We start from the raw sequence: 26,630 nt of genomic DNA, 5'->3' as shown, positions 1-26,630 counted from the left end.
GATTGACGCCAGCGACTAGGCTCTTCTCTCCCTGCTGCCACGCAGCCGCCTCTGGGGTGGAACATGGCAGCTGGTTCCCAGCGAAGAACGCAGGGCACTGGCACGTCCCCCGGCGGTGCTGGGGGGTCTGGGGGCTGCTCAGGGCCGGAACTGGGCCACGTACAGTCAGTGGGTGACTCGGTTCCTTGTTCCGAGCCCATCACCCTCCAGCCCAGTGAGCCCAAGGGTGTGAAACACGCCGGGCCCTTCCCAGGCGCAGCCCCCGGCGATCCGGCTCCTCCTCCGCCGCCCCGCCCCGCCCCGCCCCGGCCCGGCCGCGCTCCGGGCTCCCCCCAGAGGTGGCTGCATTTCACCGCGGGGTGCGGCGCTTTCCCCCTGCCAAGCACATGCTCGTAGGGGGGGCGGCACCCTCGGCAGCTGCCTGGCCCCGAAGCTCCGGTCCGGCCGGGGGGCGCCGCTCAGCCGCTGCCAGGCGCGGGGAGGGTCCAACGCACCTGTGTCGGGCCCCGCGCGGCCGGCCGGGGAGGGTCCGGGTCCGGGTCCGGGTTCGAGGCTGGGGAGCGGGGCCGGCATCATGCAGGGGGCGCCGGGCGCCTGGCTCTGCTGCCTCGGCCTCCAGCTCCTGGCGGGCGCCGCCTTCAACCTGGACGGGACCGACCCGCTGCTGAAGGACGGGGCCGGCGGCAGCTTGTTCGGCTTCTCTGTGGCCCTGCACCGGCAGCTCCGGCCCGAGCCCGTCAGCTGGTGAGTGCGGGGGGGGTCCCCTTATTCCCCCCCCCGGAGCCTTCCCGCGGGGGGGTCCCCTTATTCCCCCCACCCCGGAGCCTTCCCGGGGGGAGGTCCTGGGGCGCTCTGCATGAGCCGGGGGAGGGATTTGTAAAACAACCCCCCACTCCCGCTGGGGGGTGGGTCACTCCCTCCTGCTCCCTGGATTCTCTGCGATCCGCTCGTGGGGTCCCCAGGCCAAATCCAGCCTCCAGTGGGGAACCCAGGCTGGCCCCGGGCTTCAGGGTGTCCTGGGTCAGTCCGGAGTCACCCCCACGGCAATGGAATGGGGCCAGATTCGGCTCCCAGCTCCCCCGGGGTCAATCCAGAGTCACCCCCCACGGCAATGGAATGGGGCCGGATTCGGCTCCCCCAGGGTCAATCTGGAGTCACCCCCACAGCAATGGAATGGGGCTGGATTCGGCTCCAAGCTCCCCTGGAGTCAATCTGGAGTCACCCCCACGGCAGTGGAATGGGGCCGGATTCGGCTCCCCCAGGGTCAATCTGGAGTCACCCCCACGGCAATGGAATGGGGCCGGATTCGGCTCCCAGCTCCCCTGGAGTCAATCTGGAGTCACCCCCATGGCAATGGAATGGGGCCGGATTCGGCTCCCCCAGGGTCAATCTGGAGTCACCCCCATGGCAATGGAATGGGGCCGGATTTGGCTCCCCCAGGGTCAATCTGGAGTCACCCCCCACGGCAATGGAATGGGGCCGGATTCGGCTCCCAGCGCCCCCGGGGTCAGTCCAGAGTCACCTCTGAGAGCTAAGTGGTGTTAGTGGTGAGCAGGAGCCTGGACTCCTGGGTTCTTTTCCTGACTCCCTGGGTGACCTTGGGTGGCATCTGTCAGGTCAGGTGCCCTTCCCACCTCTGTGACCCTAAAGGGGGCAGCTCTATTCCCTCCAGGGGGCTGGTGGGCTCTGTTCCCTCCATGGGGTGGAGGTGTCTCTGACTAGCACACAGACCCCATGGGGCCGGCCAGAGAGCCAGGGTGCAGATCTGCCCAACCTGGGCTGGGGATACTCCTTGCCAGGCATCTTGCCCTGCTGGAGCCCCGGGGTGTGTGTGTAGAGGAGGGGTGCTTTCTGGAGCAACCCAGGTGCCCCCCATGCAGGAGCAGATGCCCAGATCCCAGGGGCTGTGAGAGGGGGCATGGTCTGGGGAGCTTGTACCACAGCAGTTCCTTCCTCTGCCCCCCGCCCATCGGGGGCACTGACCTGCTGGTGGGAGAATGTGTCAGGGGGGCAGAGCTGAGCTGTGTAAAAATCCCCCCCCTGCACTTTACAGTGTCATTATCTCTGTTGTGCAGATGGGGAAACTGAGGCACAGGATGGGGGAGGACTTGGCCAAGGTCACTCTGTGGCAGAGGTGGGAGCAGGGCTGCCTGGTCCCAGTGCTGTGCTCTGTTCACTAGCCTTCTGAAGTCTGTATGGGTAGCGAGGTCGAGGGCCATGCACCGGGGCTGGCAGCGTGTGGGGCGCCAGGGCCGTGGTGTTGCTGGTGGTGCAGGAGTGATGGACGTGGCCATGTCAGCGCTTTGCGATCCTCAGCCTGGTGGTGCCCCTCTCTGCCCGGCCCCGCTGGGCTCTCACTGGGTGCAGGGCCAGGGCTCCCTGGGGCAAGGGACGCGGGCAGCTCCCAGCTGGGCCAGTGAGGGAGCCTGCGAAGGGTTAAACGAAGCCCTCACGAATATGAATAGAGCTGTGGGCCCTGCTCAGAATCATTAATGGACCATTTAGGTGAGAGGCCCAGACTCTGTGAGCAGCCCTGGGCCCAAATCCCTGGCTTCCCCCCTTCCTGAGCCTGAGCCGGGAGGGGAAATCGATAGCGCTGACCCCGGGCCGGCTGGATCCGTGGGGGTGGGAGGCTGAGAATCCCCCTGGGCCTGCTCCTGTGGCAGCAGCATCGACTCTGCATCTGCTCCATGGTGCTTTTCTAGCCTCTTTGCAAACTCTCTGGGGTGGGGGGCATCGAGTGCACAGAACAACAGCAAAACATGGGGTGAGAAATGAGGGTGGGGCTTGTAGTCTTATAACACTCCCCAGGGGCTCTTCAGTGCCCCCCCCTTGAGACTTGGGGGGGGGGGGGGCTGGGGGCTCCTGGCAGCTGCTCGAAGCCGGGTGAGTCATAGCTGGTGGTGCTAGTGCCCCCTGCTGGTGGTGACGCAGGGCCGGCGTGGGCGCAGCGGCAGCCAGGGGAATGTGCTGTCCCTTGTCACACCCCCAGTGCCATCTTTGTTGGCTCCAGCCTGTCACAGTTTCTGCCAACTCTGATTTGGATTCGGGGGCAGCAGCTGCCTTCTCTGCAGAGCTGCCGATGGGCTCTGGCAGAGTGAGCTTGTGGGGCAGCTCCCGGGGCTGGGCCCCTGGCAGCGGGAGCCCCTGGCAGCGGGAGCCCCAGCAGTGCCTGGCTGCTGTGAGTGTCCTCAGAGCAGTGCCCTCGCTGGCACCATGCACTTAGATCTGATCTCTCCCTGGGGGTCGCTGGATGGGGGGGTCACTGCCCGGAGAAGATAAAAACTCTCGTAAAACCAAATCCCTTTGGGCTGAGCTGGTGAAATGCCAGCCCCTCTCCCAGCCAGGCGGGTTGCAGGCTGGCCAGTCTGGGTGATGAACAGGTGCTGGATCTCACGCCCTGGTTGGTGCAGGACGGGTTCCTACGTGCGTCTGTCTGTTTACTGGAGCCAGGGGGAGCTTTGCTCATGTTCCTCGTTCTCCAGGCTGAAGCTCATCAAATGTTTCTGGAATTCCTCCCCGCGGGGGAATTTGCTCTCGCTGCTTGGAGCCACCGGGAGTTTACATTGAGATGCCACGGACAAAGTGCAGGATTAGTGCAAATACTGGCCGGGCCATTGCACGCTGCCAAGGGGGGAGGCTCGACACCGAGGGCTTTGGACTGAGAGTCGGGTCCGTCCCATCCCTGGCATTAGGGTGATTCTGGGGTCCACCTGGCTCAGTGTCAGCTCTGTGTCCGACCGAGTCCCCAAGCCCTGCGCCTTGCACAGTCACTTCCACAGCGCAAAGGGAGCATGAACTGCTGTGCACTCGTCTGGGAGCAGGGTGCAAACACGGGTAAAGCTTATATGGCTGCAGGGCCCAGGGGCCCCACCTGAGATTGGGGCCCCGTTGTGCCAGGCACTGCGCCAGCGGAGTTGGAGACCGTCTGTGCTCTGAGGAGTTCACAGTCTAACTAGATAAGGCAGCCAAAAGGCAGGAGGGGAAACTGAGTCACACAGAGGTGCTGGGGCTCATCCAAGGTCACTCAGCGGGTCAGTAGCAGAACACGTGTTCTGCTGCCCAGGCCAGAGGGAGAAGAAAAGATCCTGCCCAGTCCTGGACCCCGATTCTTCTGCCTGAGGGCGTAGCCGGGCGTGACTCTGGGGGGATGCCAGCGCCGAGCCGGCTTGTGGCAGCAGCCCAGGGGGATGCGCCTGCTGTGCCTCGGTTTGGGATAAGCAGTGATGCCAAAGGAAATGAAATCTCCATGAGACGCAGGGGCCCCAGTTCCGGCTGCCCTGGGCTGTGGATCGATGGTGCGGGGAGGGAGACTCTCCCTTCCCTTCACCATTGGGATTGCCAGGCAGGGGCAGCTGTCTGGACAATGGGATCCTTTGGGGGGCTTAGCTTGGGAGCAGGGTGGGATGCTGGGGAAACCAAGGCAGCATGGGTGCGTTCCCAGTGGGGGGTGAGGGGGTGCTTGCTGGGGGGCGGGAGGGCATAGGGAAGGTGCAGGGTGGCTCTGTGCCCAGCCCCTGGGACCCCCGAGGTGGCTGCTCTGGTGCCCTGGGCCAGCACAGATGCTCATGGGATCTCTCTGGCCTGGTCCTTTTTTGGGCATGTTGCTGCCGAGTTATTTGGAGTGAATTCCAGTTTATTTTTACCGGCTCCATCTCTGTCTCCTCTCAGGAGCTATCCTGCCTCTTTGGCGTCTCTTTCCCTGTGGGAGCAGGCGGGAGCGCTGGCGGGGGGCTCCCAGCAGGGGGTGCTGTGGGAGATGGGGCAGGAGCGCTGGCGGGGGGCGCTGTGGGAGGCGGGGCAGGAGCACTGGTGGGGGGGCTCCCAGCAGGGGGCGCTGTGGGAGGCGGGGCAGGAGCGCTGGTGGGGGGCGCTGTGGGAGGCGGGGCAGGATCACTGGTGGGGGGGCTCCCAGCAGGGGGCGCTGTGGGAGGCGGGGCAGGAGCGCTGGCCGGGAGCTCCCAGCAGGGGGTGCTGTGGGGGAGCAGTGTGCATGGGTCGGCCACGGGCCTCTGCAGGAGAGGGGAAGGCTGCCGTGCTGGTGTGAGCGTGTGCTGGGTGCACGAGGGAGCAATGTGCACGTTCAGGCACCAGCCTCTGTGTGCCCAGGATCCAATGCTGCTGTCACCCCAGGCTTGGGCAAACCCTTCCCATGGGGGGCTGGGGGCTCCTCCCCCAGTGCTGGGTGGGTGCCTGTTGGCGAGGGGCCCGATCCCCAGCCTTGGCTCCGGGTCAATCCAGTGTGGCAGCCCTGAGACTAGGGCGTGACCCCTGCAGCTGAGTCCTGATCCCAGTGAAGAGCAGAGACCCCCCCTGTTCTGTCGCCCCCTCCCCCAATCCTGCCTCTGCTCCTGGCGCTCACCCGGGTATAAATTACCGGGTGACTAAGCAGCAGCTTCTGGTCCTGTTATTTATCGTATGTGGTGATTGGCTCCTGGCGCAGCTCCAGGCTGTTCCCATCAGACTCTACCCCCTGCCCTGGGTCCAGTCCCCCCATCCCTCCCCCCCTTCCCAGTCTGCAGAGGCAGGGTGGCCTTGCCCATTTCTGTGGTCAGTTTCACCTTGTCTGTGTCCCTGCTCTGGGTGCAGCCTGGGGTGGGGGGGTCACAGCTGCTCCCCCCAGCCAGCTCTGTGGGTGTGAGGGTCCCCTCTTCTCCTGGCCCTGGCCGTATACCCCCCCCCCCCATCGCCTGGGTTCCAGTGGAGGAGGGGAGCAGAGGGGCGGCGCTGCACTCCAGGGGCCTTGTTTGCATCAGGGCTGGATCTTGAATCGGGCCAGGTTGAGTCCAAGGAGCTTCCCATGGGGACTGGTGGGGCTGAGGCTGGGGGCAGCTGCTGGGCCTGGAATGAGGGTTGGGGCCACCCTGGCCTCTTCTTGCCCCCCAGGTGTTAGATCACACCTTGGGTGTCGCCTCAGTCAAGGGCAAACTCAGTGGTTCGCCCTCTAGGAGGAGGGGGGCACTGTGTGTGTTTGTGTGTGCATGCACGTGGGCTGGTGGGTGGTTTTGTGTGTCTCAGTGAGTGGTTGTGCAAGATGTTGCGTGGGGCTCTGGGTGTGTGAATGTCTCGGTGGGTGGTTGTGCAGGGTGTTGCATGGAGCTGTTTGTGTGCGCGCGCACAGGCTGGTGGGTGGTTTTGTGTGTGTGTCTTGGATGGTTGTGCAAGTTGTTGCATGGGGCTGTGTGTGTGTGGTTGTGCAGGGTGCTGTGTGGGGCTGCGCAGGGTGTTGCATGGGGCTCTGGGTGTGTGTGTGTCTCAGTGGGTGGTTGCATGGGGCTGTGGGTGTATGTGTCTCAGTGGGTGGTTGTGCAGGCTGTTGCGTGGAGCTGTCTCTCTCAGTGGGTGGTTGTGCAGGGTGTTGCATGGGGCGCTGTGTGTGTGTGTCAGTGGGTGGTTGTGCAGGGTGTTGCGTGGGGCTCTGGGTGTGTGTGTGTCTCCGTGGGTGGTTGTGCAGGATGTTGCATGGGGCTGTGTGCGCGCGCGCGCACAGGCTGGTGGGTGGTTGTGTGTGTCTTGGGTGGTTGTGCAGTATGTTGCATGGGGTTGTGTGTGTGTGTGTGGTTGTGCAGGGTGTTGCGTGGAGCTGTGTGTGTCTCAGTGGGTGGTTGTGCATGGGCTGTGTGTGTGTGTGTGGCTGTGCAGGGTGTTGCATGGGACTCTGGGTGTGCGTGTGTCTCAGTGGGTGGTTGCATGGGGCTGTGGGTGTGTGCACAACCACCAACCAAGAGACACAGGGTGTTGCGTGAGGCTCTGGGTGTGTGTGTGTGTGTCTCAGTGGGTGGTTGTGCAGGGTGTTGCTTGGAGCTGTGTTTGTGTGTGTCTCTCGGTGGGTGGTTGTGCAGGGTGTTGCGTGGGGCTCTGGGTGTGTGTGTGTCAGTGGGTGGTTGTGCAGGGTGTTGCATGGAGCTGTGTGTGTGTCTCTCGGTGGGTAGTTGTGCAGGGTGTTGCGTGGGGCTCTGGGTGTGTGTGTGTCTCTCGGTGGGTGGTTGTGCAGGGTGTTGCATGGAGCTGTGTGTGTGTCTCTCGGGTGGTTGTGCAGGGTGTTGCATGGGGCTCTGGGTGTGTGTCTCTCGGTGGGTGGTTGTGCAGGGTGTTGCGTGGGGCTCTGGGTGTGTGTCTCTCTCTCTGACTGTGTGGTTGTGCGGGGCTGTGTGTTGTGCACACACCCATCATCGCCTAGGCTCCGCCCATCACCTGCAGTCTCGGGGGTCCTGCTATTTCCGGCTCTCGGCCCCACTTGGTTGGCACCAGCCCGGCCTCGCCCCGTCTGTTTGTCTCTGTCTCTGGGCTGGGACCCGCAGCTGGTGCCGGGGGTGTGAGGCAGGCTCACATCTGGGGCGGGGGGATCCAGCTGGGGTTTTCCCCCTCCCAACAAGTGGCCAGAGCGATTGAGAACAGCTGGCACCGGGGCTGGCTCCCTTGGTGACTGAGGCAGGAGCGGGGCCCCCTCTGAGGCTGCAGCTGTTGGACATGGCTGATCAGCGCGGGGCGGAGCCCCCGCGCCCCAGGGAACCCCTGCCTTGAACCGTGGGTCCCCTCCCCACTGTTCAGCGGGGGACAGCCGGTGCCAGTCACCACCCCACCCCATTGCACTCACTCCTCCCTCCCTCCCTCCCAGGGCAGGGCCCCCCTTGCCCCAATCCCAGAGCACTGGTACCAGCCTGCAGCCTGGTTCCTCCCGCGCCCCTGCTCCAGCCCCAGCCCTACCCACCCGCAGCCTTGGCCACCACAAGGGAACAATCCTCGTCCAGATGTCATAGTTGGGGGACGAGCATCCGAGGGGACAGTGATGGGAGGGCCTGTCCAAACCCCTCCCCCATGGCTCTCCATCCAGGCGTTTGATTCTTTAGTTCTTTGAGTTTTGAAGGCGGGAATGCCTGGGGGGCAGGGGGCAGGGAATGGGTCACGGGGTTGCTCCCCTCTAGGGGGTGCTAGCTTGGACTCTGCCGTGGGGCAAGAGTGACCTCAGGTCGCTCCCATCTGCCGACTGGGCACCAGCTCATGGATTGACGGTGCTGGGTGTCTCTGGGGCAGTGCTCCAGCACCGTGGGGTGCACAGGGTGCCCCTGTCACTGCCCCACTCCTGGGGGTCACTGCAGCACTGCTATCCCAGGGCTGGCAGCTCCTTTCAGCCACTCAGCGGGCACTGACCTAGGTGGCAGGGGGGTGTCACCTGGCAATTGGCCATGGGCCCCTTGTACCCCTCACCCCCCCATGCTGGGAGCCCGTCCCGAGGGGCGTCTGACTGTGGCTGATCCCATCTCTCCCCTTCCACTGACGCTCGCCCGTCCCCTCCAGGATGCTGGTGGGTGCCCCGCAGGCGCTGGCCCTCCCAGGCCAGAAGGCAAACCGGACCGGCGGCCTCTACGCCTGCCCCCTGACACGTGAGATGGACGACTGCTGGCGCGTGCCCATCGACGAGGGAGGTACGGGCACTGTGGGGAGGGAGCCGGGACCTGTCCTTGGGGGCATCAGCATAAATCCACAGTGGGAGCGGGGGTCACCCTGCCCTCAGCGATGCCGGGGTAAATCCAGGATGGCTCCATTGAAATGGGGGGGGGGTTACTCCTGATTTACACTGCTGCAGCCAGAAGCTGGCCCCATTTCCTTGCGTGTGGCCCTTCGCCGAGCTGACTTCTTGGGCTGGTGCCCGGCGCTGCCCGGGGAGATGGGTGGGAATCCCTGGGCCAGGAGGGATCTGCTTGGGGGGGCACTGCCATAGTGGAGGTTTGGGGGGCTGGCAGTGGGTCTCGGGGGGGGGCGAGTGGGGCACTGACTGCGATGGCAGCTGATTGCACCTCCCCCAGTGCGACCTGCGACAGGAGAGCAAGGAGAACCAGTGGCTGGGCGTTGAGCGCTAAAGATCCCGCGCATGAGGTGGCTAAGTGCGGGCAAGATTCGTGGTGAGTGGCACTGCCGGGGGGAGACGACCTCTGCTCCGCCTCATGGTGGGGATGGGGTCTAGTGGGTATGAGCCGGGAGGGGGTGCAGCTGGGCTGGGCAGGACACCTGGGTTCGCTGCTCTGGCTTGTGAAGGAGTGGGGCCAAGTGGTTAGACTGGGGGTTCCACGAGTGATGGGGGGAGCCTGGGAGAGGCGGTCAGGCACAGGCGGGGGGGGCGGGACCCTCTTTTAACCTCGCCAACTTGTCATCCTCCGGTCCTTGATCCGCAGACCTGGCCAACCTCTACGAGTCGCGGAACCGGTGTTGAACCAGCCGCTGGAAAACGCGGGAACGTCATCGGGCGCTGCTGACGTGCTGAGCCAGGACCTGAGGTGAGCGAGGGGCTGGACGGGGGCGAGTTGGAAGTTCTCGAGCGGGCGCCCCCAGGGCCACGACGGCTTCGGCTTCTGCCAGCCAGGGAGGGTTCAGCCGCTTCACGCAGACAACGCACTACATCCTCTTCGGAGGCGCCCGGCACCTACAACTGGAAGGGTGAGGCGCGGCCGGGGGGGCGCGGGAATGCCATGGTGGGGGATGGTGTGGGGGGCGTAGGTCAAAAGGCGGGGATGGCGTGAGGGGCAGGAGATGGCGTGGGGGGCGCAGGGGAATGGGGTGGGATGGACGTGGTCGGGACGGGGTGGGATGGGGTGCGGGGCAGGGGATGGCATAGGGCTGGGCAATGAGGGTGGGGATGGCATGGGGACGGGACCGGGGAATGGGTGCAGGAGGCAGAGGGCTAGGGATGGCGTAGGGCTTGGAGGCATGGAGGTGTGGGGATGGGTTAGGGTGTGGGGGGCGGGGGAAGGGGGTGTTTCTCTCCTCTCCCCCTGTGTGACAGACGCATGGGGACTGGGCACCCCCCCAGATGCAGAGCATGGGCCAGCTATTCCTAGACTGGTAGTAAACTTGCATGGGGTGTGGGGAACAGTGGCATGGCTGACGGGGCAGGTATGAGAGGGAAGGGGCCTGTGGCTTGGAGGGAGCAGGACGGGAGGGGCCCGTGGCTGACAAGGGGAAGGGCCCCGTGTTGATGGGGGGCAGGTATGGGGGAAGGGGCCCGTTGTTGCGGGGCCGGGCAGGATGGGGGAGGGGCCGTGGCTGATGGGGGAAGGGGCCCGTGGCTGACTGGGGGAGGATGGGGGAAGGGCCCGTGGCTGACTGCGGGAAGGGGCCCGTGGCTGACTGGGGGCAGGATGAGGGAAGGGGCCCCGTGGTTGAACGGGGGCAGGATGGGAAGGGGCTGTGGCTTGGGGGGGAAGGGGCCTGGCTGCACTGGGGGCGAAAGGGGGGAAGGGCGCCCGTGGCTGGGCGGTTGGCAGGGCGGTGGGAAGGGGCCCCATGGCTGAGGGGGGAAGGGGCCCATGGCTTTGATCGGGGGCAGGATGGGGAAGGGGCTGCGTGGCTGACAGAGAAGCAGGGGCCCTTTGGCTGATGGGTCAGGGCAGCCCGTGAGAAGGGGCATGGGGCCGGGCAAGGGTGGCAGGACGGGGCAGGGGGCCCGTGGCTGATCCGCGCGCAGGGGCCACGGAGGACAGGGGCATGGGGCCGTGGCTGTATGGGATCACCCAGGGGGCAGGTACTGGGCAGGGCCCGTGGCTGATGGGGGGGCAGGGCACGGGGTGGCAGGGGCCATGGGCTGAGCGGGGCAGGGGCCCGTGGCTGGGGGGCAGGCGGCGGAAGGGGGAGAACCATTTTCTCTCTTGAGGGCATGCGCCGCACCTTTCAGTCAGACCCAACGCTGGAAGCTCCGAGCTCTTGTGCCAGGCAGAGGAGGAGTCCAGGACTGGTCCTCACCCCCTTGCTGCCATGCCTGTCGTCCCCTGCCACCCAACAACCCCTCTCTGGTTTGGCAGTGGGACTGCGCCGTGGGAGCCTCGTTACCAGAGTCCCTTGGAGCTGGTTACGTACGAAACGACGGGCCCTAAAAGCCGGGGGGGAAAGGACCAGGAACCCCTCCCTCATTCCCTGTCCTGCCAACAGGTACTTTCGGTTAGGGAGCGCTGCCATGGCGGCGGCAGGCCGGGCACAGGGCCAAACCTGCCCCTGGCCGTTGGCAGCGGGCCGCTCCGAGGTCTTTCGCCGCCCAGGGCGCCTGCGGGGAAGGAACCAGCGAGTGGAAATGGGGCCACCGGAGAGTCTCCGGGTGGGAAGGGTTTTCCCATCTCTTTAAACTCTCTCCTCTCTCTCTCTCCCCCCGCCCCGGCCCTGGCGCGGCCCGCAGGTTGTTGTTTATGACCGCAATGTTCATAGCGCAGACCCCGATCAGCTGGTGTATAAAACGGCAGAGCCCACGAGCCGGCCTGCCCGGCACCGTCGGCGACGTGGCCCAGAATAGCAACTTAGGTGTTGTAACCGCTGGCGGCGTTGTGGCGCCCCGCCTGTAGCGATCCCGGCCGGCGGGACCCGGCTGCCCCCCACCCCGAGCTCGTTTCCTCTCTTGGCCTTTGGAGCTAGGGGAAAGTGAAAACTCTGTTCTGCTCCTGGGCAGCGGGGGCGCCACGTCATGGTCCTGCCCCTACGTGGGGGGATATGTAGGGTACTAGGGGGAGAAGGGTGACTGATGCCCCTCCCTGAACACAGCCCCACACACCTGTTCCGCCACTTACCCCTGCCCCTCCCTAGGCACGTCCCCCAATTTGCGACCACAAAACTCGTCCTTGGCACAGACACCTCCGTCCCTGCCTGTCCAGACACGAGCACACAAACCCTGCCACCCCCCCACCTCTACCACCTTCCCCTCTGCTGCGCGGCTCTCCCCTGGCAGCCCCCCCCCCCGCCCCGCTCTGTGGCTGTGCGTGCCAGGCTGGATGCTAGGGCCCAGGGATTTACACATCCTGGTGCTCATTGCCCGGGGAACACGGCTTCTGCTGGCCATGGCACCAGGGAGGGGGCGTGAACCCTTCCTCGCTCAGAGGGCATCCCAAAGCCCCAAGCAGGGGGGAGGATCTATGGGGACACCTGCTCAGGGCCTGCTCACATCTCCAAGCGCTAGCACTGTCCCTTGCCCCCCTGGGTGCCAGGGGAGAGGCCATGAGCAGGGGCAGCCCAGCACCGGGGAGACCCGCTCTGCTGCCGGCTGTGAGCGTCTTGTGCCCTTGCTGTCAGGGAACGTTCCAGGCTCCGGGGACGGGCGCTTGGCCTCATCCGGGCTGGCTGCAGCTCTGGGGTGTCCTGGGCAGGGGGGTGTTGTCGGGGGCTGCAGACAAGAGGGGGTCAGCACTGCTCTGGGGATCCCTGCTGGGAGAGGGACGCAGAGCCTGGAAGAGTCCCTGAGGTGCTGCCTGGGCTATGTGTTGCATGCGGTGTGTCCTGTGGGATGTAAGGGGGTGTCACTCGGTTCGGGGTGCATGGCTCTCCCCAGCGCTTGCCAGCAGGATTTGCCCCCCTTGCTGAGCCCCGGCTGCTGCCCCGCATCGTCCCCACTCCTGCCTGCAGGGAGCCCCCAGGCACTGACCCGCTGCGGCCTAGACTCCAGAGATGGATGCCACAGAGCAGCATCTGGGTGATTTGGCCATCGCACGGGCATGCCCTGCCTGGCATCATCCCGGGGGGGGGGGGGGGGCTGCTGGCTTGGCAGCATCCCTGGAGCTGCTGGAATAGAACCCAGGAGTCCTGACTCCTGCCCCCACCCCCACCTCCTTCAGTTCTAACCACCAGACACCCCCCACTCTCCTGGAGAGCCCTGGGTGGTCCAATGTGCTATTAGAGAGTACTGCAGGGAAACTGAGGCATGGTGAGGGGCAGCCAGAGGCCTGGGCAGAGCAGACACATGTTAGTGTGGGGGGGGCTCATGCAGCTGCTGTTTTTGTGCAATCCTCCCCCAGCCCATTGGGCACTGCAGGGGACCCCCTCTTTCCAGCACTGTCACCCCGCCCTGCCGGGTGTTTGTTAGCTGGGCCTTGCCCCCCTGATGCTGGGACATGGGGACTGGGCAGGGACTCTGGTATCTGAAATATGAGGCGTGTCCAGCTTCCTGGTTGCTTCCCTTGGCCCCCGCATCCTCCCGCCCCCGTGGCTGTATCCTAGCTGGCGAGGTCCTCAGGCCCAATGTCTGGGGGGCTGAGCAGAGAGAGATGGACAGACAGAGACGCAGAGCAGCAGAGGGGCCAGGCGCTGGGGATCGCTGCTCTGGGCCCACCAGATACGGAGAAGGGGGCAGGGGGCCTGGCTTTAGGCCACCCTGTGGGGTTGAGGATGAGTGGGTGGAGTTCACATCTGGTGCCTCCTGGACCCCCAGCCCAGCTCTGTCCAGCCCCCGGGAGCCTGTGTGTGGGCTTGGTGTGTGTTAGCCAAACCTCTCCTCTCCTGGAAGAGGCTCCATCCGGCCTCAAGGAGCCCCAGGTGTGGGATCCTGCCCTGGCCTCCTGCAGCCACATGCTGGCTCAGCGTGGGATGGGTTAGGTGCCAGGTCCTTCCAGCCTAGCCCATGCTGCAGCAGCTCCATGGGAATCCCTACTAGCTCTGCGCAGTACAGAGCCTCTGCCACACTCAGGAGCCATGCTGATTGCATCCAGCAGGGGGCAGTGGTCTCAGTGTCTTTGGCTGGTGTGGGGCCCATGTACCCCCGGGCTGCGCTGGCCGAGGGCGCGGCGTTGGACAGAACCTGTCTATTCCCCCCCCCAGCCCCCACGATCTAGCAGCAGGGGGCTCAGCAAGTGTCAGGGGGGCTTCGCCCCACCCGTGCTGAGAGTAGGGCCAGGGCAGTCCCTGCCTCCCCCCGCTCCTGAGGAGCCCTGGGAGACTCCCCCCTACTCCCCAGCAGCACCAACCCTGCCTGTCGCTCTGCCCCCTGCTCCAGGCTTCTCCGTCGACTCAGGGAAGGGCCTGACCCGGCAGGACCAGCTCAGCTTCGTCACAGGGGCACCGCGGGCGAACCACACTGGGGCCGTGGTGATCCTGCGACGGGACAACATCAACCGCCTGGTGCCCGAGGTTGTCCTGCCCGGGGAGCAGCTCACCTCCTCCTTCGGCTACTCCGTGGCCGTGGTGGATCTGAACAGTGATGGGTGAGCCGGGGGCTGGGGTGTCGGGACGTGGCGCCTCGCTGAGCCCCGCAGCGCTGGGGCGGGCTGGGCTGGCGGGAGCTGGCAGGGGCTGGGCCTGACTGTGGTGCCCTCTGCCCTGCCCAGCTGGATGGACCTGGTGGTGGGGGCACCCCACTTCTTCGATCGGCAGGAGGAGATCGGCGGGGCAGCCTACGTGTACATCAACCAGGCAGGGCGCTGGGCGGACACCCGCCCCGTCCGCCTTAACGGCACCTCCCACTCCATGTTCGGCATCGGCCTCACCGCCCTCGGCGACCTCAACCAGGATGGCTTCCAGGGTGAGGGGGGATCGGGGGAGCCTGGCTGGGTCTGACCTGGGGTCCCAGGTTCTAGGGACTCGGCACCGTCCCTTGGGGGGCTCCCCCTGCGGGTATGGGCTGGGGGCAGGCGATGGGGCTGGTTGCTCAGCTGGGTTACGGAGCTGCCCCTGCAGGAGGGAGGGACCCCTCCTCCCCGTGGCAAATATCCAGCTCTGGGCAGGGGAATGGCTGTGGCCCTAGTGCCCCAGGGGGGCACAACCCCCTTCCAGCCTGCTCCAGCCATAACCCTCCCCACCTTGCAGACATCGCCGTGGGAGCCCCGTTTGATGGAGCCGGCAAGGTCTTTATCTACCATGGCAGCAGCCTGGGCATCGTCACCAAACCGGCCCAGGTGAGAGGGTGCGAGCAGGGCACCAGGGCGGGGGAGGGGATCACTGAACTGCGGGGTCCACAGGCTCCTACGCCCCTCCCCCACTGCCCCCTTCACTTCCTGTCCCAAAACGCTGGCGGCTCCGCTGTCCGTCCATCTGTCCCCCTGCAGGTCCTGGACGGGGAAGGCGTCGGGGTGAGGACCTTTGGCTACTCCCTGTCCGGGGGCCTGGACGTGGACAGGAATCTCTACCCGGACCTGCTCGTTGGCTCGCTCTCAGACAGTGTGGTGCTGTACAGGTGGGCGCTGCCCGCTGCGCTGCCAGGCCCGAGGGAGGGAGGGAGCCGGGCAGGGCGCAGCCTGGTGGGACTCTGGCCCCTCCAGCCCTCGGCGTTGCACTGCATCCAGCTGGATCAGCCAACCTGAGAGTACAGCGGCTGCAGCCAGCGGCTCCCACCGTGCCAAGCTGCGGAGGGCCTGGGCGCGCCTGGCACACTGCGGGCGGCGAGGCTGGTGCAGCCGGGGTCGCGGGCCACCAGGTGCTTTGCCAGCGGTTTCCCCTCTTGTTGCAGAGCTCGGCTGTACCTGTCTCAAATGTCTCCCTACCCCAGAACATTGACCTGGAGAGCAGGAACTGCCCCCGCCAGCTGGGCATCTGGCTGGAACAGCTTGCCCCCACCCCAGGCTCCTGGGATCCAAGCTGTGCCTAGAAACGCCCCCAACCCCCGTGCAGCCAAGCATACTTTCCACACCCAGGAGAGAAGAGGGTCTAGTTATCATAAGCATAACTCCCAAATCTGGACCTTAGCATTCATGGGGTGGCACTAGCATGAAAACCTCAAGCTTAATTACCAGCTTGGATCTTACTCGCTGCCACCAGACAGGAATTTACAGCACTGCCTCGCTCGGTCCCCCAATTCCCTGGAGGGACCCCAAGACCCAGAAGCCATCTCCGGCAAGGTGAAATAACCACTTCCCCCTCCCTCTCTCTAACCCACCCAGACTTTCATCTGGGCTAACCTGTAGATATTGATGCATTCTTTACATCACATAACCAGAAGCATGTCTCCTCTATTCCATAGGGGGGGGGGTGGGGGACAAACCCGCAAAGTGACAAGGAAACAGAAATGATTCTATCTCTCTGTCCCCTCCCACCAACTCCCTGGTGCTGCAGAGCTTACCCTCCCAGAAGGATAGAAACAAAAACACAGTCTTAAAAAGAAAACTTTATATAAAAGAAAGAAAAGACATAAGAATATAAACTCCTCTGCATCAAGTGACAATACAGGGCTATATGCTTCTAGAAAATATAGAATAAAAGTCTGATTCAAAAAGATATCCAATTTGACATTCCAGCAATTCCACACATGTACACACCCATAACAACATAAAAGCCTATATTGTTTTTCCACCTGTACTTACAAGTTGGAAACAGAAGATTAGAAGATAGAAAGAACCTTCTCATAGCTGAGAGACAGACAAAAGACAGACCCAAGACAAAGACGACCCACAAATTCCCTCCCTTAAGCTTTTAAAAAATCCGGTTTCCTGATTGGTCCTCTTCTCAGGTGTTTGGTCCCCTTTGTTAACCCTTTACAGGTAAAAGAAACATTAACCCTTAGCTATCTATTTATGATACTAGTGGTTAGAGCTGATAGGGCATGGGGCTGGGAGCCAGGACTCCTGGGTTCTCTCTCCGGCTCTGGGAGGGGAGTGGGGGCTGGTGGGTTGGAGCAGGGGGACTGGGAGCCAGGACTCCTGGGTTCTCTCCCTGGCTCTGGGAGGGGAGTGGATCTGGTGGTTAGAGCAGGGGGGCTGGGAACCAGGACTCCTGGGTTCTGTCCCCAGCTCTGCTACTGACCTGTTGTTGGGCCTTGGGCCAATCCCTACCTCAGTTTCCCCAGGGATATAACCGGGTTAGCGCTGCCCAGGTGCACTCTGACCCCGACGAAAGAGACAAATGCCTGTTCCCAGTGGCTGCTCAGAGCTGGGTTATGCAGGGAACCAGCTGGTCCTGCTCTTCCTCCTCCTCCCCGGAGGGTGGGATGATGAGCCCCCCTGGCCGGGAGGCGGCTAATTTAACTTCGGCCTTGTCTCAGGCCGAGCCTTTTTGTGGTTTCCCTGTGCAGCGTGGAAGTACGAGCCTGCTTCAGCTACACGGCCAGTCCTGCCAGCTACAGCCCCCGCATCAGTGAGTACTGCTGGGCCGGGCCCCGCACTCCCCCAGGCCTGGCCATGCTGCACTGTGGGGGGAATACCACCTGAGAATACCCCCCCCCGCGTTGGCGCTGCTCCCGCACCCGGCACAGGGAGATGCCCAGAGTACGGTGCCCCACGGCTGTTCTCTGGGTCCCAGAGCCCAGAGGATGCTAACGGAAGCAGGACACAACCCAGAGCAACCCTGAGGGTGCTCTAAGCTACCTGGGGAGCCCTACCCCAGAGGTGGCTGCATCTCAGCACTGGGTGACAGATGCCCGTATAAACAGTTGCCGTGCCCACCCCAGAGATGGCTGCATTTCGCTGATAGGTGAGCAATCCCCCTAGGCATGGAAGGCGCAGCAGAACCCATGCCCACCCGCCTTCCTTCCCTCCTCCCCCAGCACTCGCGTACACCTTGGACGCTGACGTGGACCGACAGAAACTGGGCCAGGCCCCCAGAGTCGTCTTCCTGGACCGGAAGCCCACGGACCCCGAACACCAGTTCTCAGACGTGGTGGAGCTACCCCACCAGCACGCCCCCTCCTGCGTCAAGGCCACCTTCCAGCTGCAGGTGGGTCCTGCTGCCCCAGCCCTGCCCCAGCCCTGTCCTGCCCCCCCACCTGCCGCGGGCTCAGCCCCCTGCTCCCTCATTGCAGGACAGCATCCGGGACAAGCTCCGCCCCATCGTCGTGAGGCTGACGTACAGCATCGAGCACGCCCGGAGCAAACGCCAGGTCCAGGCCGCCACCCTGCCCCCGCTGATGCCGGTGCTGAACACCCAGCTGCCCAGCAGCCAGAGGGCAGAGGTGAGGCGGGTTCCTGGGTGACGGCCCCTGGGGACGTGGGCTCCTGCTCAGGAGGGTCAGGCCTGCTCAGCACATGGGTGAGAGCCCATCCAGGAACAGGCTTCAGCAGGAGGCTCTCTGCCTCCTCCACCAGTGCTACCGCCGGCGCCCGGCCCCTTGCCCTGCGAGCAGCTCGTCCTGTGGGATCAGAGCTCCTGGCGGTGGCGATCCCCTGGTGCCTTTCGTCAGGGTGCCCTGGCCAGTGCCCAGCATGGGGGACTCTTCCGCTTCTCCAGGCGGTGTCAACCTTTCGGGGGGATGAGTGAGCCCTGTGCGGTGACGCTGCATCCTGCTGGCCAGCTGCCGGGCCCCGCCCCAGAGGGGGCTGCATGTCAGAGCTGGATGAGTGAGCCCTGTGCGGTGTCACCAGTGGCCGGGCCCTGCCCCAGAGGGGGCTGCATGTCGGTGCTGGATGAGTGAACCCTGTGTGGTGTCACCAGTGGCCAGGCTCCGCCCCAGAGGGGGCTGCATGTCGGTGCTGGATGAGTGAGCCCTGTGCGGTGTTGCTGCGTCCTGCTGGCCAGCGGCCGGGCTCCCCTCCAGAGGGGGTATCCTCTGTCGGTGCTGTGGGCATAGCTGGGCTCCTGGAGCACACGCAGAGTCCGCGGGAATATTTTGGGGGACGGCTCTGAGCCGGCGGGTGAGCCTTGCAGAGCCCTAGCTGGGGGCAGGGTGCTGTGCAGAGGGGGAAGCCGCGGAGGTGGAGGAGCGCTGTCTGGGCGCCGTCCCAGCTAACCCCCACCCCGGGGCGTTTGTCCCTAGGTGAATTTTTTGAAGCAAGGCTGCGGGGAGGACAAGATCTGCCAGAGCAACCTCCAGCTGCGCTACCAGTTCTGCTCCCGCGTGGGCGATGCCGACTTCCTGCCCCTGCCCAGGTAAGGTGGGGGGCTGGGACTGAGCCCTAGGGGGCCCAGGATTGGGGGAGGGGTAATAGACACATATTGGCCCCTCTCAGACCTCCTCTCCCACCCCAGCTGGCCGGGTGGGGCCGGTCACTCCTGGCAGGGGTCTGGGATCTATCCAAGGGGCGGGTCTGGGGGCAGATCCCACCCTCTGGGGCAGCGGCTCCCTGCATGGTGTCCCCCTGCTGTGTCCAGGATGAGGTGGGGCCTGGGTAGCTGGGGGTCTGCGCCTTCTGGGCGGTCTCTGTGCTGATGGCTGCAGGGGCCCCTCACCGTGGCGCTGGGCCTACCTCTCTTTGCCACAGGGGTGCCGATGGCACGGCCGTCTTTGCCATGAGCGACCAGAAGGACGTGGCCTTGGAGATCCAGGTCACCAACCTGCCCTCGGACCCAGCGGCGCCGCAGCGGGACGGGGACGACGCCCACGAGGCCCTGCTAACGGCCACCTTCCCCGAGGCCCTGCCCTACTCCGGGGTCCGGGCCCATGACATGTGGGCCGGGCCCGGCCTGGTACGGGGGAGGGGGCCGGGAGTGGAGCGAGGGGGACGAGTTGTAGCCCCGGTCTCTGACTTCTCATCCTTTCCAGGAGAAGCAGCCCTGCCTGCCCAACCTGAACGGCTCGCAAGTGCAGTGTGAGCTGGGGAATCCCATGAAGCGTGGAGCCCAGGTGGGGATCAGCCCCCCAAATTCCTGCCCCTAGCCCCCGCACTGTGCCCAGACCTCGCTGCCCCTCCAGTGCCAGCTGAACTGCGCCCAGAGCTCGCTGCCCCTCACTGCCCCCCGCACTGCGCCCAGAGCTTGCTGCCCCTCCAGTGCCAGCCGAACTGCACCTAGAGCTCACTGCCAGCCGAACTGCGCCCTGCACTGTGCCAGACCTCGCTGCCCCCCAGTGCTCCCTACACTGTGCCCAGACCTCACTGGCCCCCGCACTGCACCCAGACCTCGCTGCCCCCCCAGTGCTGCCCTCACTGCGCCCAGACCTCACTGCCCCCGCACTGCGCCCAGACCTCACCACCTCCCTCTTGCTCCCCCTGGCCTCTGCCCTCCCATGGCCCTGATCACTCTGCTTCCCCCCCGCAGGTGCGGTTTTATCTCATCGTCAGCACCTCGGGCATCACCATCGAGACCCGGGAGCTGGAGCTGGAGCTGGAGCTGAGCACGTGAGCACCCCCTGCAGGGCCAGGCAGGGGCTGGGTGATGTTCAAGGGGGTGGGGGATTGGCTGTGGAGGGGGTCGGAGGAACTGCAGCTGGCCACTGGGGGGGTTGCAGTGGGGGGAGCCCCCATGATGCCCCCCCTATCATAAGCATCTTTCCCAAATCTGGACCTTAGAGTCCAGAAATCTGGGTGCCTAGGATGAACCTCCAAGCTTAATTACCAGCTTGGATCTTATCTCGCTGCCACCAGACAGGAATTACAGCGCCTGCCTCGCTCTGGTCCCCCAAACTTTCCCTGGAGGGACCCCAAGACCAGAAGCTCTGGAGTCTTACTGGCAGGGAAATAACCCACGTTCCTTCCCCTCTCTCTCCCACCCAGATTCCTCTCTGGGCTAACCTGGGAGTAACGAATGCAATCTCTTACAATCACAATACGAAGAAGCATGTCCTCCTCTATTCCACAAGAGACAAACCCCAATACAAGGAAACAGAAATGATTCTATCTCTCTGTCCCCCCTCACAACTCCCTGGTGCTGCAGAGCTCAACCTCCGGAGATTCTAACACAAGAGAATTCCCCTCCCCTTCGTTCCTTAAGCCTACCAGAGAGAAAAACTTCAAACAAGTCTTAAAAGAAAACTTTAATATAGATAGAGAAGAAAAAAAATCAACAATATTCTCTGTATCAGATGACAATACATATTCTTACATATGAATAAACAGTCTGATTCAAGAAGATATCCAATTTTTGAAACTTCCAGCAAGCTACAACACATGTAATACACTCAAAACAAATAAAAAGCTATATTGTTTTTCCACCTGTACTACATTTGGAAACAGAAGATTAGAAGATAGAAAGAACCTCAATAGCTAAGAGACAGACAAAAGACTCAGACCCCAAAAATTCCCTCCCTGACTTTGAAAATCCAGTTTCTGATTGGTCCTCTGGTCAGGTGTTTGGTTCCCTTTGTTAACCCTTTACAGGTAAAAGAAACATTAACCCTTAGCTATCTATTTATGAACACCCGTCTCTCTCTCCCAGGATCAGTGAGCAGCCGGGCTGCAGCCTGTGACGGCGAGCACGTGTGGTCATTGAGCTGCCCCTGTCATCGCGGGTGAGTGCCCCAATGGGGCGGCTGGGCGGCACGGCGGGGACAGGGGAGACGTCTGGGGGCCAGGGGTGGGGGAGGGGCAAGGTGAGGATGAGGGCGCGGCGAGCCCTGTCTGGGGGCCAGGGGTGGGAATGGGCAGGTGGGGCCAGCAGCAGGCCGAGACCTCTCAGGGGTGGCAGGGGCTGGGAGCGGGCAAGCCATCTGGGGCCAGAAGTGGGGCTGGGGGTGGGGCGAGATTTCTGAAGGGCGGGTGGGCTGGGCAAGATGGCTGGGGGTGGGCGGGACGGGGGGTATGTCTGGGGCCGGGACTAGATGTCTGGGGCCGGGGGTGGGGCAGGCCGGGGTGGGTCCTGAGGCCGGGACTAGCTGTCTGGGGCCGGGGTGGGCACCGGGGTGGGTCGAGGCCGGGACTAGCTGTGTGGGGCCGGGGGTGGGGCAGGCCAGGGGTGGGTCTGGGGCCGGGACTAGACGTCTGGGGCCGGGGTGGGTCTGAGGCCAGGGGTGGGGCTGGGGGTGGGATGGGCCGGGGTGGGTCTGAGGCTGGGGCGAGACGGCTGGGGCGTGGGGCTGGGGCGGGGTGAGCCATCTAGGGGTGGGGGCTCTGCAGGGCTCCCAGCCGCCTTCCCTGACTCCGTTCCCCCCCGCAGTGTGGCCGTCCCACCGCGGTTGTTCTTCGGCGGCCGAGTACAGGGCGAGAGCGCCATTCGCACAGAGGGCCAGGTGGGCAGCGCCGTGCGCTACGAGGTGACGGTGAGTACCCCACGCGGGCAGGGGCAGCACCCGGGCCAGTAACCCTTCCCGCCCGCCCCCCCCCGGCCAGACATCACCCTGAGCCTCCCCTGCAACCACCCTGAGCATGGCTGCGGGAGGGTTGAGGATCATGGGGCAGGGGGCTGAGTTCAGGAAGCCAGGGACCATTCCCAGCTGGGACAGGGGAGCTGGGTCTAGTGCTTAGAGTAGGGTGGGGCTGGGAGTCAGGATGTCTCTTCCCCCTTTGGTGCCTCAGTTTCCCCATCTGGGCGGGGGGTGTGTGGCTTTTGACCCTGCCCCACAGACTCAGGCTGGTGAGTGTCTCCCCCCTCAGGTCTCCAACCGGGGCCAATCGCTCAACACCCTGGGCTCAGCCTTCCTCAACCTCATGTGGCCCCACGAGATCGCCAACGGCAAGTGGCTGCTCTACCCGCTGCGGCTGGAGTTGGCTGCCCTGCCCAGGCAGCGCGTGGCCTGCAGCCCGGCAGCCAACCCCCTATGGCTGGCACTGGTACGTGGCGTGGGGGGCTGGGGGCTGCTGCTCAGCTCGGAGGGTCTCTGGCTCTCAGGCCTCGGGCGGAGGGAGGGAAACAAGGGGCTGGAGCCAGAGACCCCCTGAGCTGAGTGAGCTATGGGGATTGGCACCCTGCCCTAAACTGTGCCCAGCTTTTTGCCCCCACAGGGCCATGGGGGGGCAGCCTCCCCAGAGGGGCCTGGCATGGGGGCAGGGGGCATCCAGGGGCACAGCTCGTGCTGCAGCATCACAGAGGGCCTGTGGGGGTGGCCCAGCACACGGAGGAAGCTGCCCTAACACCTCTCCTGCTGCCCCCAGGAGAGCCACGGGCAGGACAGGAGCAGAAGGGAGGCTGAGCGCCCAGAGGTGCCCAGCACGGGGCCCTGGTGGCACCGTGCCCACGCTGAGAGGAAGAACATCACGTTGGTGAGTGGCTCCGGGGGGTGGAGATCCAGGCTGGGGTAATCCCGGCTGGGGCTGTGGGGGAGCCCTGGGGTGACCCTGGCTGGAGTGGAGGTTTGGGGGTCGTGGGTGGGTGGGTAGAATCTCTCCTTCCCGCACACCATGAAGCACTCTGCGGCCTGGATACCCATGGCTCGCCCCCGCAACCCCCTCTGGGGTGGAGCACCCTGGCCACGTCTCCCTCCCCCTGCACCCCTCCCTGCCTGGAGCCCGCTGACCTGCTCTCTTCCCCTCCAGGACTGTGCCCGAGGCACCGCCCGCTGCCTCGTCTTCCGGTGCCCGCTCCACAGCTTCGACCGCTCAGCCGTGCTCACTGCCTGGGGGCGGCTGTGGAACAGCACCTTCCTGGAGGTGAGCCGGCGCCTGCGGCAGCCAGCTCTGGGATGGGCCACGAGGCCGAGTCGCTGCTGCACTGCGTGTTAGGACAGGAAGTGGTGCAGAATCCTGCCCCCGCCTGGGGCAGCTTGTGGGAGGGCAGGGGGCCAGGCGTGGGCACCAGGCTGAGCCATCTCCCTGCCCGCAGGAGTACCCGGCCGTGACCTCCGTGGAACTGCTTGTCCACGCCAACATCACTGTCAAATCCACCATCCAGAACCTGGTGCTGAAGGATGCTGCCACGCAGGTACCTGATTGGCCACTCCCCCAGCCCCACCCCTGCCCCGCCTCCTGGTCCTGATCCTGCTGATCCCTTCCCCCCCCAGATCCCTGTCACCATCTACCTGGACCCGAGCGCGGTGGTGGCCCGGGGCGTTCCCTGGTGGATCATCCTGATCGCGGTGCTGGCCGGGGTCCTGGTGCTGGGGCTGCTGGTCTCCATCCTGTGGAAGGTGAGAGCCGGGGGGAGGGGGGACCCGGCTAGCCTGGTCCTGGAAGTGGGGTCTCTGCTCCAGGGCAGACGTGCCCCCAGGGATTGGGCCCCTCCCCATGCACCCCCTGGGGAAGTGAGCCCCAAGCAGGGACTCTCCTTCCCCAGCCTCCTCCAGCTCCCTTGCCCCCTCCTGGCACCTAGCTCTGCTCCCCCCCCCGGGAATTCCTGCCCCATCCGTAACCCGGCATCCCCTGGGTCTGGCTCTCTGGCCCAGGCCTGACGCTCTCGCCTCGGCCTCACTTCCTCCCCAGTGTGGCTTCTTCCAGCGGAGCAGCCGAGCGGCCCCATACGCCACCAACTATCACCGGGCCCGGCTGGCCGTGCAGCCCTCCGAGGTGGAGAAACAAGCTGGGGAGGCCTAGCGGTAACAGCCAGCCCCACCCCTCGTTCACGGAGGGCAAGGGGCATGCACGGGTGTGCAAGAGCATCTGCAGCAACAGTGCATGAGTGTGCGGGTGTGCCAGGCCAGCGCCTGGGTGTGCCGGGGCAGGTGCCGCTAGTGAGTGTGCCTGCATGTGCCAGGCCAGTGTCTGCGTGTGCCAGGCCAGCGCCTGAGTGTGCCAGGGCGGGTGCTGCTGGTGAGTGTGCCTGTGTGTGCCAGGCCAGCGCCTGGGTGTGCTGGGGCAGGTGCTGCTGGTGAGTGTGCCTGTGTGCCAGGCTGTGTGCCATGCGCCCTGACCCTGGGCTGTCAGGCTGGGGAGTTGCCAGGGGCGTTGAATGAGCTGGGCCCGTCCCTGACACGTGGGGATCAGCCTGGTGCAGACCTGCAGGGGAGGTGACGCTGTCTCTGGCCTTGGCTTCCAATCGCCGCCTTTGATGCACTCGGGCGCCACTTGGGGGCGCCCCTGCTCCAGCCAAATGCAGCCTCCGTCTGCCAGGGCCCAGGCTCCCCCCCGTGGGGTGGGGGCATCTGGGCCTCTGCCAGGGGGCTGGGCGCCGACTCCGTTTCTCTGGCTTCTTTCCAGGTGGGCTTCTTCAAGCACCCCCGGCACCAGCAGGCCGCGGTGCCGCAGTACCACGCCATCAAGATCCCGCGGGAGGAGCGCCAGCTCTTCCGCGAGGAGAAGACGGGCGCCATCCAGAAGAAGGAGTGGGTGACGAACTGGAGCGAGGGCAGCGACGGCCACGTGCCCATCTCGGGCTAGGCACCCGCCAACCCACGCGGGATCCCACTGGCCGGTGCTGGTTCAGACCTCGGGGAGGGGGGGTCTCTGGGGAGCACACAGAGACGGGGTGACTCTGCCGCGGTGGCTGCCACGCGGCTGCCGGACTCCGGACTGAGATGTGGGACCTGCTGTGGGACAAGGGCGTGTCGTGCTGCCTCCTGCTGGCTGGGGCTGGAGCTGCTCAAGTCTGTCAAACCCCGCTGCTCCGGGGGGATCCCAGCCCCACGGGGCCCCAGACTGGTTCAGGGGGCTGACTTCGCCCCTTTGTGCAGTGACCCTCCCAGCAGACCCTGCCCCCTACCCCAGGCCCCCCTGTGTGACTGACTCCATGATCTGCCTGAGGGGCTGCTGGCCCCTCCAGCTGGGGGTCTCTGTTTATTGTTATTAAAGGGATGCTGCTGGGAGAACAATGGTGTATTGCCTGTGCCTGCCCCCCGCCCTCCAGCGTGCTTTGCCCCATAAGGGCCACCCCCCAACAGGCCTGAGACACTAACCAGGAACCCATGGAGAATTTTTCAGCGTCTGTGTCCAACCCCTGCCCCAGGAGCTGAGCTCTGCAGAGTCCTGGGGTGAAGGGGCTGGATTTACCCACTCCACCCACCCACACGCTGAGCTGAGTCCAGCAAAGGATCCCCCAGCCCGGCACCCAGGTCCCAACTCATTTATTCACCACATGGCCCTGGGCATAGAAGAGAGGAGATTCCACATGGTAGAGTTGGGGGGAGGGGGAGCTGGGAGCCAGGACTCCTGGGTTCTCTCCCTGGGTCTGGCAGGGGAGTGGGGATTAGTGGATAGAGCAGGGGAGCTGGGACTCCTGGATACTGTTCTAGGCGCTGCCACTGGCTTGCTTTGTGATGTGGGGGCATTGCAGCCCCTCTCTGTGCCTCAGTTTCCCCAGCAGTGAAATGGCTTTGTCTGGGCTCACCCACCTCCTGGGGAGGGGGGCTCCTGGTTAATTGGGGTCTACAAAGATTGGTTTCTCTAGACCCCAGGACTGCCCCCCCCCCCCCAAACTTCTTCTGGATGAAGAATGTGCTGCAGGCTGCGGTCACCATGGCGACCAGCGTGGTGCATTCCTGGAAGTCGAGCTGGAGGTCGCCGTTGGGGTCCAGGTCCCTGAAGAGCCGCTCCAGGGTCTCAGGGTCGTGGATCTCCTGCAGCCCCGGGAGAGGGAGTTTATGGGCCCCAGGCCTTTCCCCTCGAGGGGGTGCTGGCTTGGGGGGGTAACGAATGGGGCCCACTTCCCCAGCAGGACAGTCTCAGCTTGGGGGCTCTGCTAGGCAGCCCAGGGGCTGGGAAGCCAGCTCCATCAGCTGTTCCCAGCCACTCCCCCTCCCCTTCCTGCCCTGTTGGCACCTGTGCCAGGCCGGGTGCCCCTCGGTGCGGCTGGCGCTCACCTGGCTGAACAGCCAGAGCAGGTGTGGAGCACTGCCAGGCCCTTGGCTGCCTAGAGCACTTCCTCCCAGCCCAGTGCCCCCAGGTCGCTCTCAGTGAGCTGCCCTGCAGTGCACCCCCCATGGGCATTATTAACTCTTTATGGCCCGGGAGGAGCTCACCCTGATCCTGCTTGTCCCATGGCCCTTGCCCCCCCGCCAGCCCCTCCACCATGATAGCCTCATCTGCAGGTGCCAGTGGGGTCCTTACACGGTGGGGGTGGGATTTCAGTGGAAGCCCCCCACTGTCCTTTGCCCAGCCCTGGGGGCCCGGGCTGAGGTGGTCTCCCTGGCCACTCGGCTGGGGCTGCCAGCCCAGGGCTCCGGTTCACAGCTGGTGCTTTGGGGGACGTGGACGTCCATCCCCCTCTCTAAGACCCACCACGCTCATCTCACCCAGGGGCCTTTGGTCCCCAAGGACCCAGCCCAGCTCCTGTCTGCTTCAGCCCCCTGGGGATCCTGCCCGCCCCAGCCTGTCTCTCCAGCATGCTCCCTCCTCCCCAGAGGTGGCTGCATTTTGGTGGGACCGGGCGTATAGGGTTCTTTGCAGTGAAAGGGGGGCATATTATGGGATGCAGAAAGCCCTTGGTTCCATGCAGCTCCCAGG

The 26,630-nt window shown here is 64.6% G+C and overlaps 1 protein-coding gene across 1 annotated transcript; it reads left to right on the top strand.

Annotated features, from left to right (window-relative positions):
* Positions 1-574: 574 nt before the first annotated feature.
* Positions 575-24,569, top strand: ITGA7 (integrin subunit alpha 7). Its single transcript, XM_075061246.1, has 21 exons — positions 575-744; positions 8,299-8,426; positions 13,742-13,949; positions 14,073-14,266; positions 14,551-14,639; positions 14,790-14,917; positions 16,748-16,809; positions 17,219-17,388; positions 17,474-17,623; positions 18,425-18,537; positions 18,870-19,074; positions 19,151-19,231; positions 19,645-19,709; positions 21,478-21,580; positions 21,915-22,091; positions 22,413-22,520; positions 22,794-22,907; positions 23,080-23,178; positions 23,258-23,383; positions 23,676-23,759; positions 24,390-24,569. The coding sequence occupies exons 1-21, from the start codon at positions 575-577 to the stop codon at positions 24,567-24,569; spliced, it is 2,754 nt and encodes a 917-aa protein (XP_074917347.1).
* The last annotated feature ends 2,061 nt before the right edge of the window (positions 24,570-26,630 follow it).

This window comes from Chelonoidis abingdonii, chromosome 26, assembly GCF_003597395.2.
Source record: "Chelonoidis abingdonii isolate Lonesome George chromosome 26, CheloAbing_2.0, whole genome shotgun sequence".
NCBI classification, from domain to species: Eukaryota; Metazoa; Chordata; order Testudines; family Testudinidae; genus Chelonoidis; species Chelonoidis abingdonii.
The sequence above is the reverse complement of the archived record's forward strand: the minus strand, read 5'-3'. Positions and strand labels throughout refer to the sequence as shown.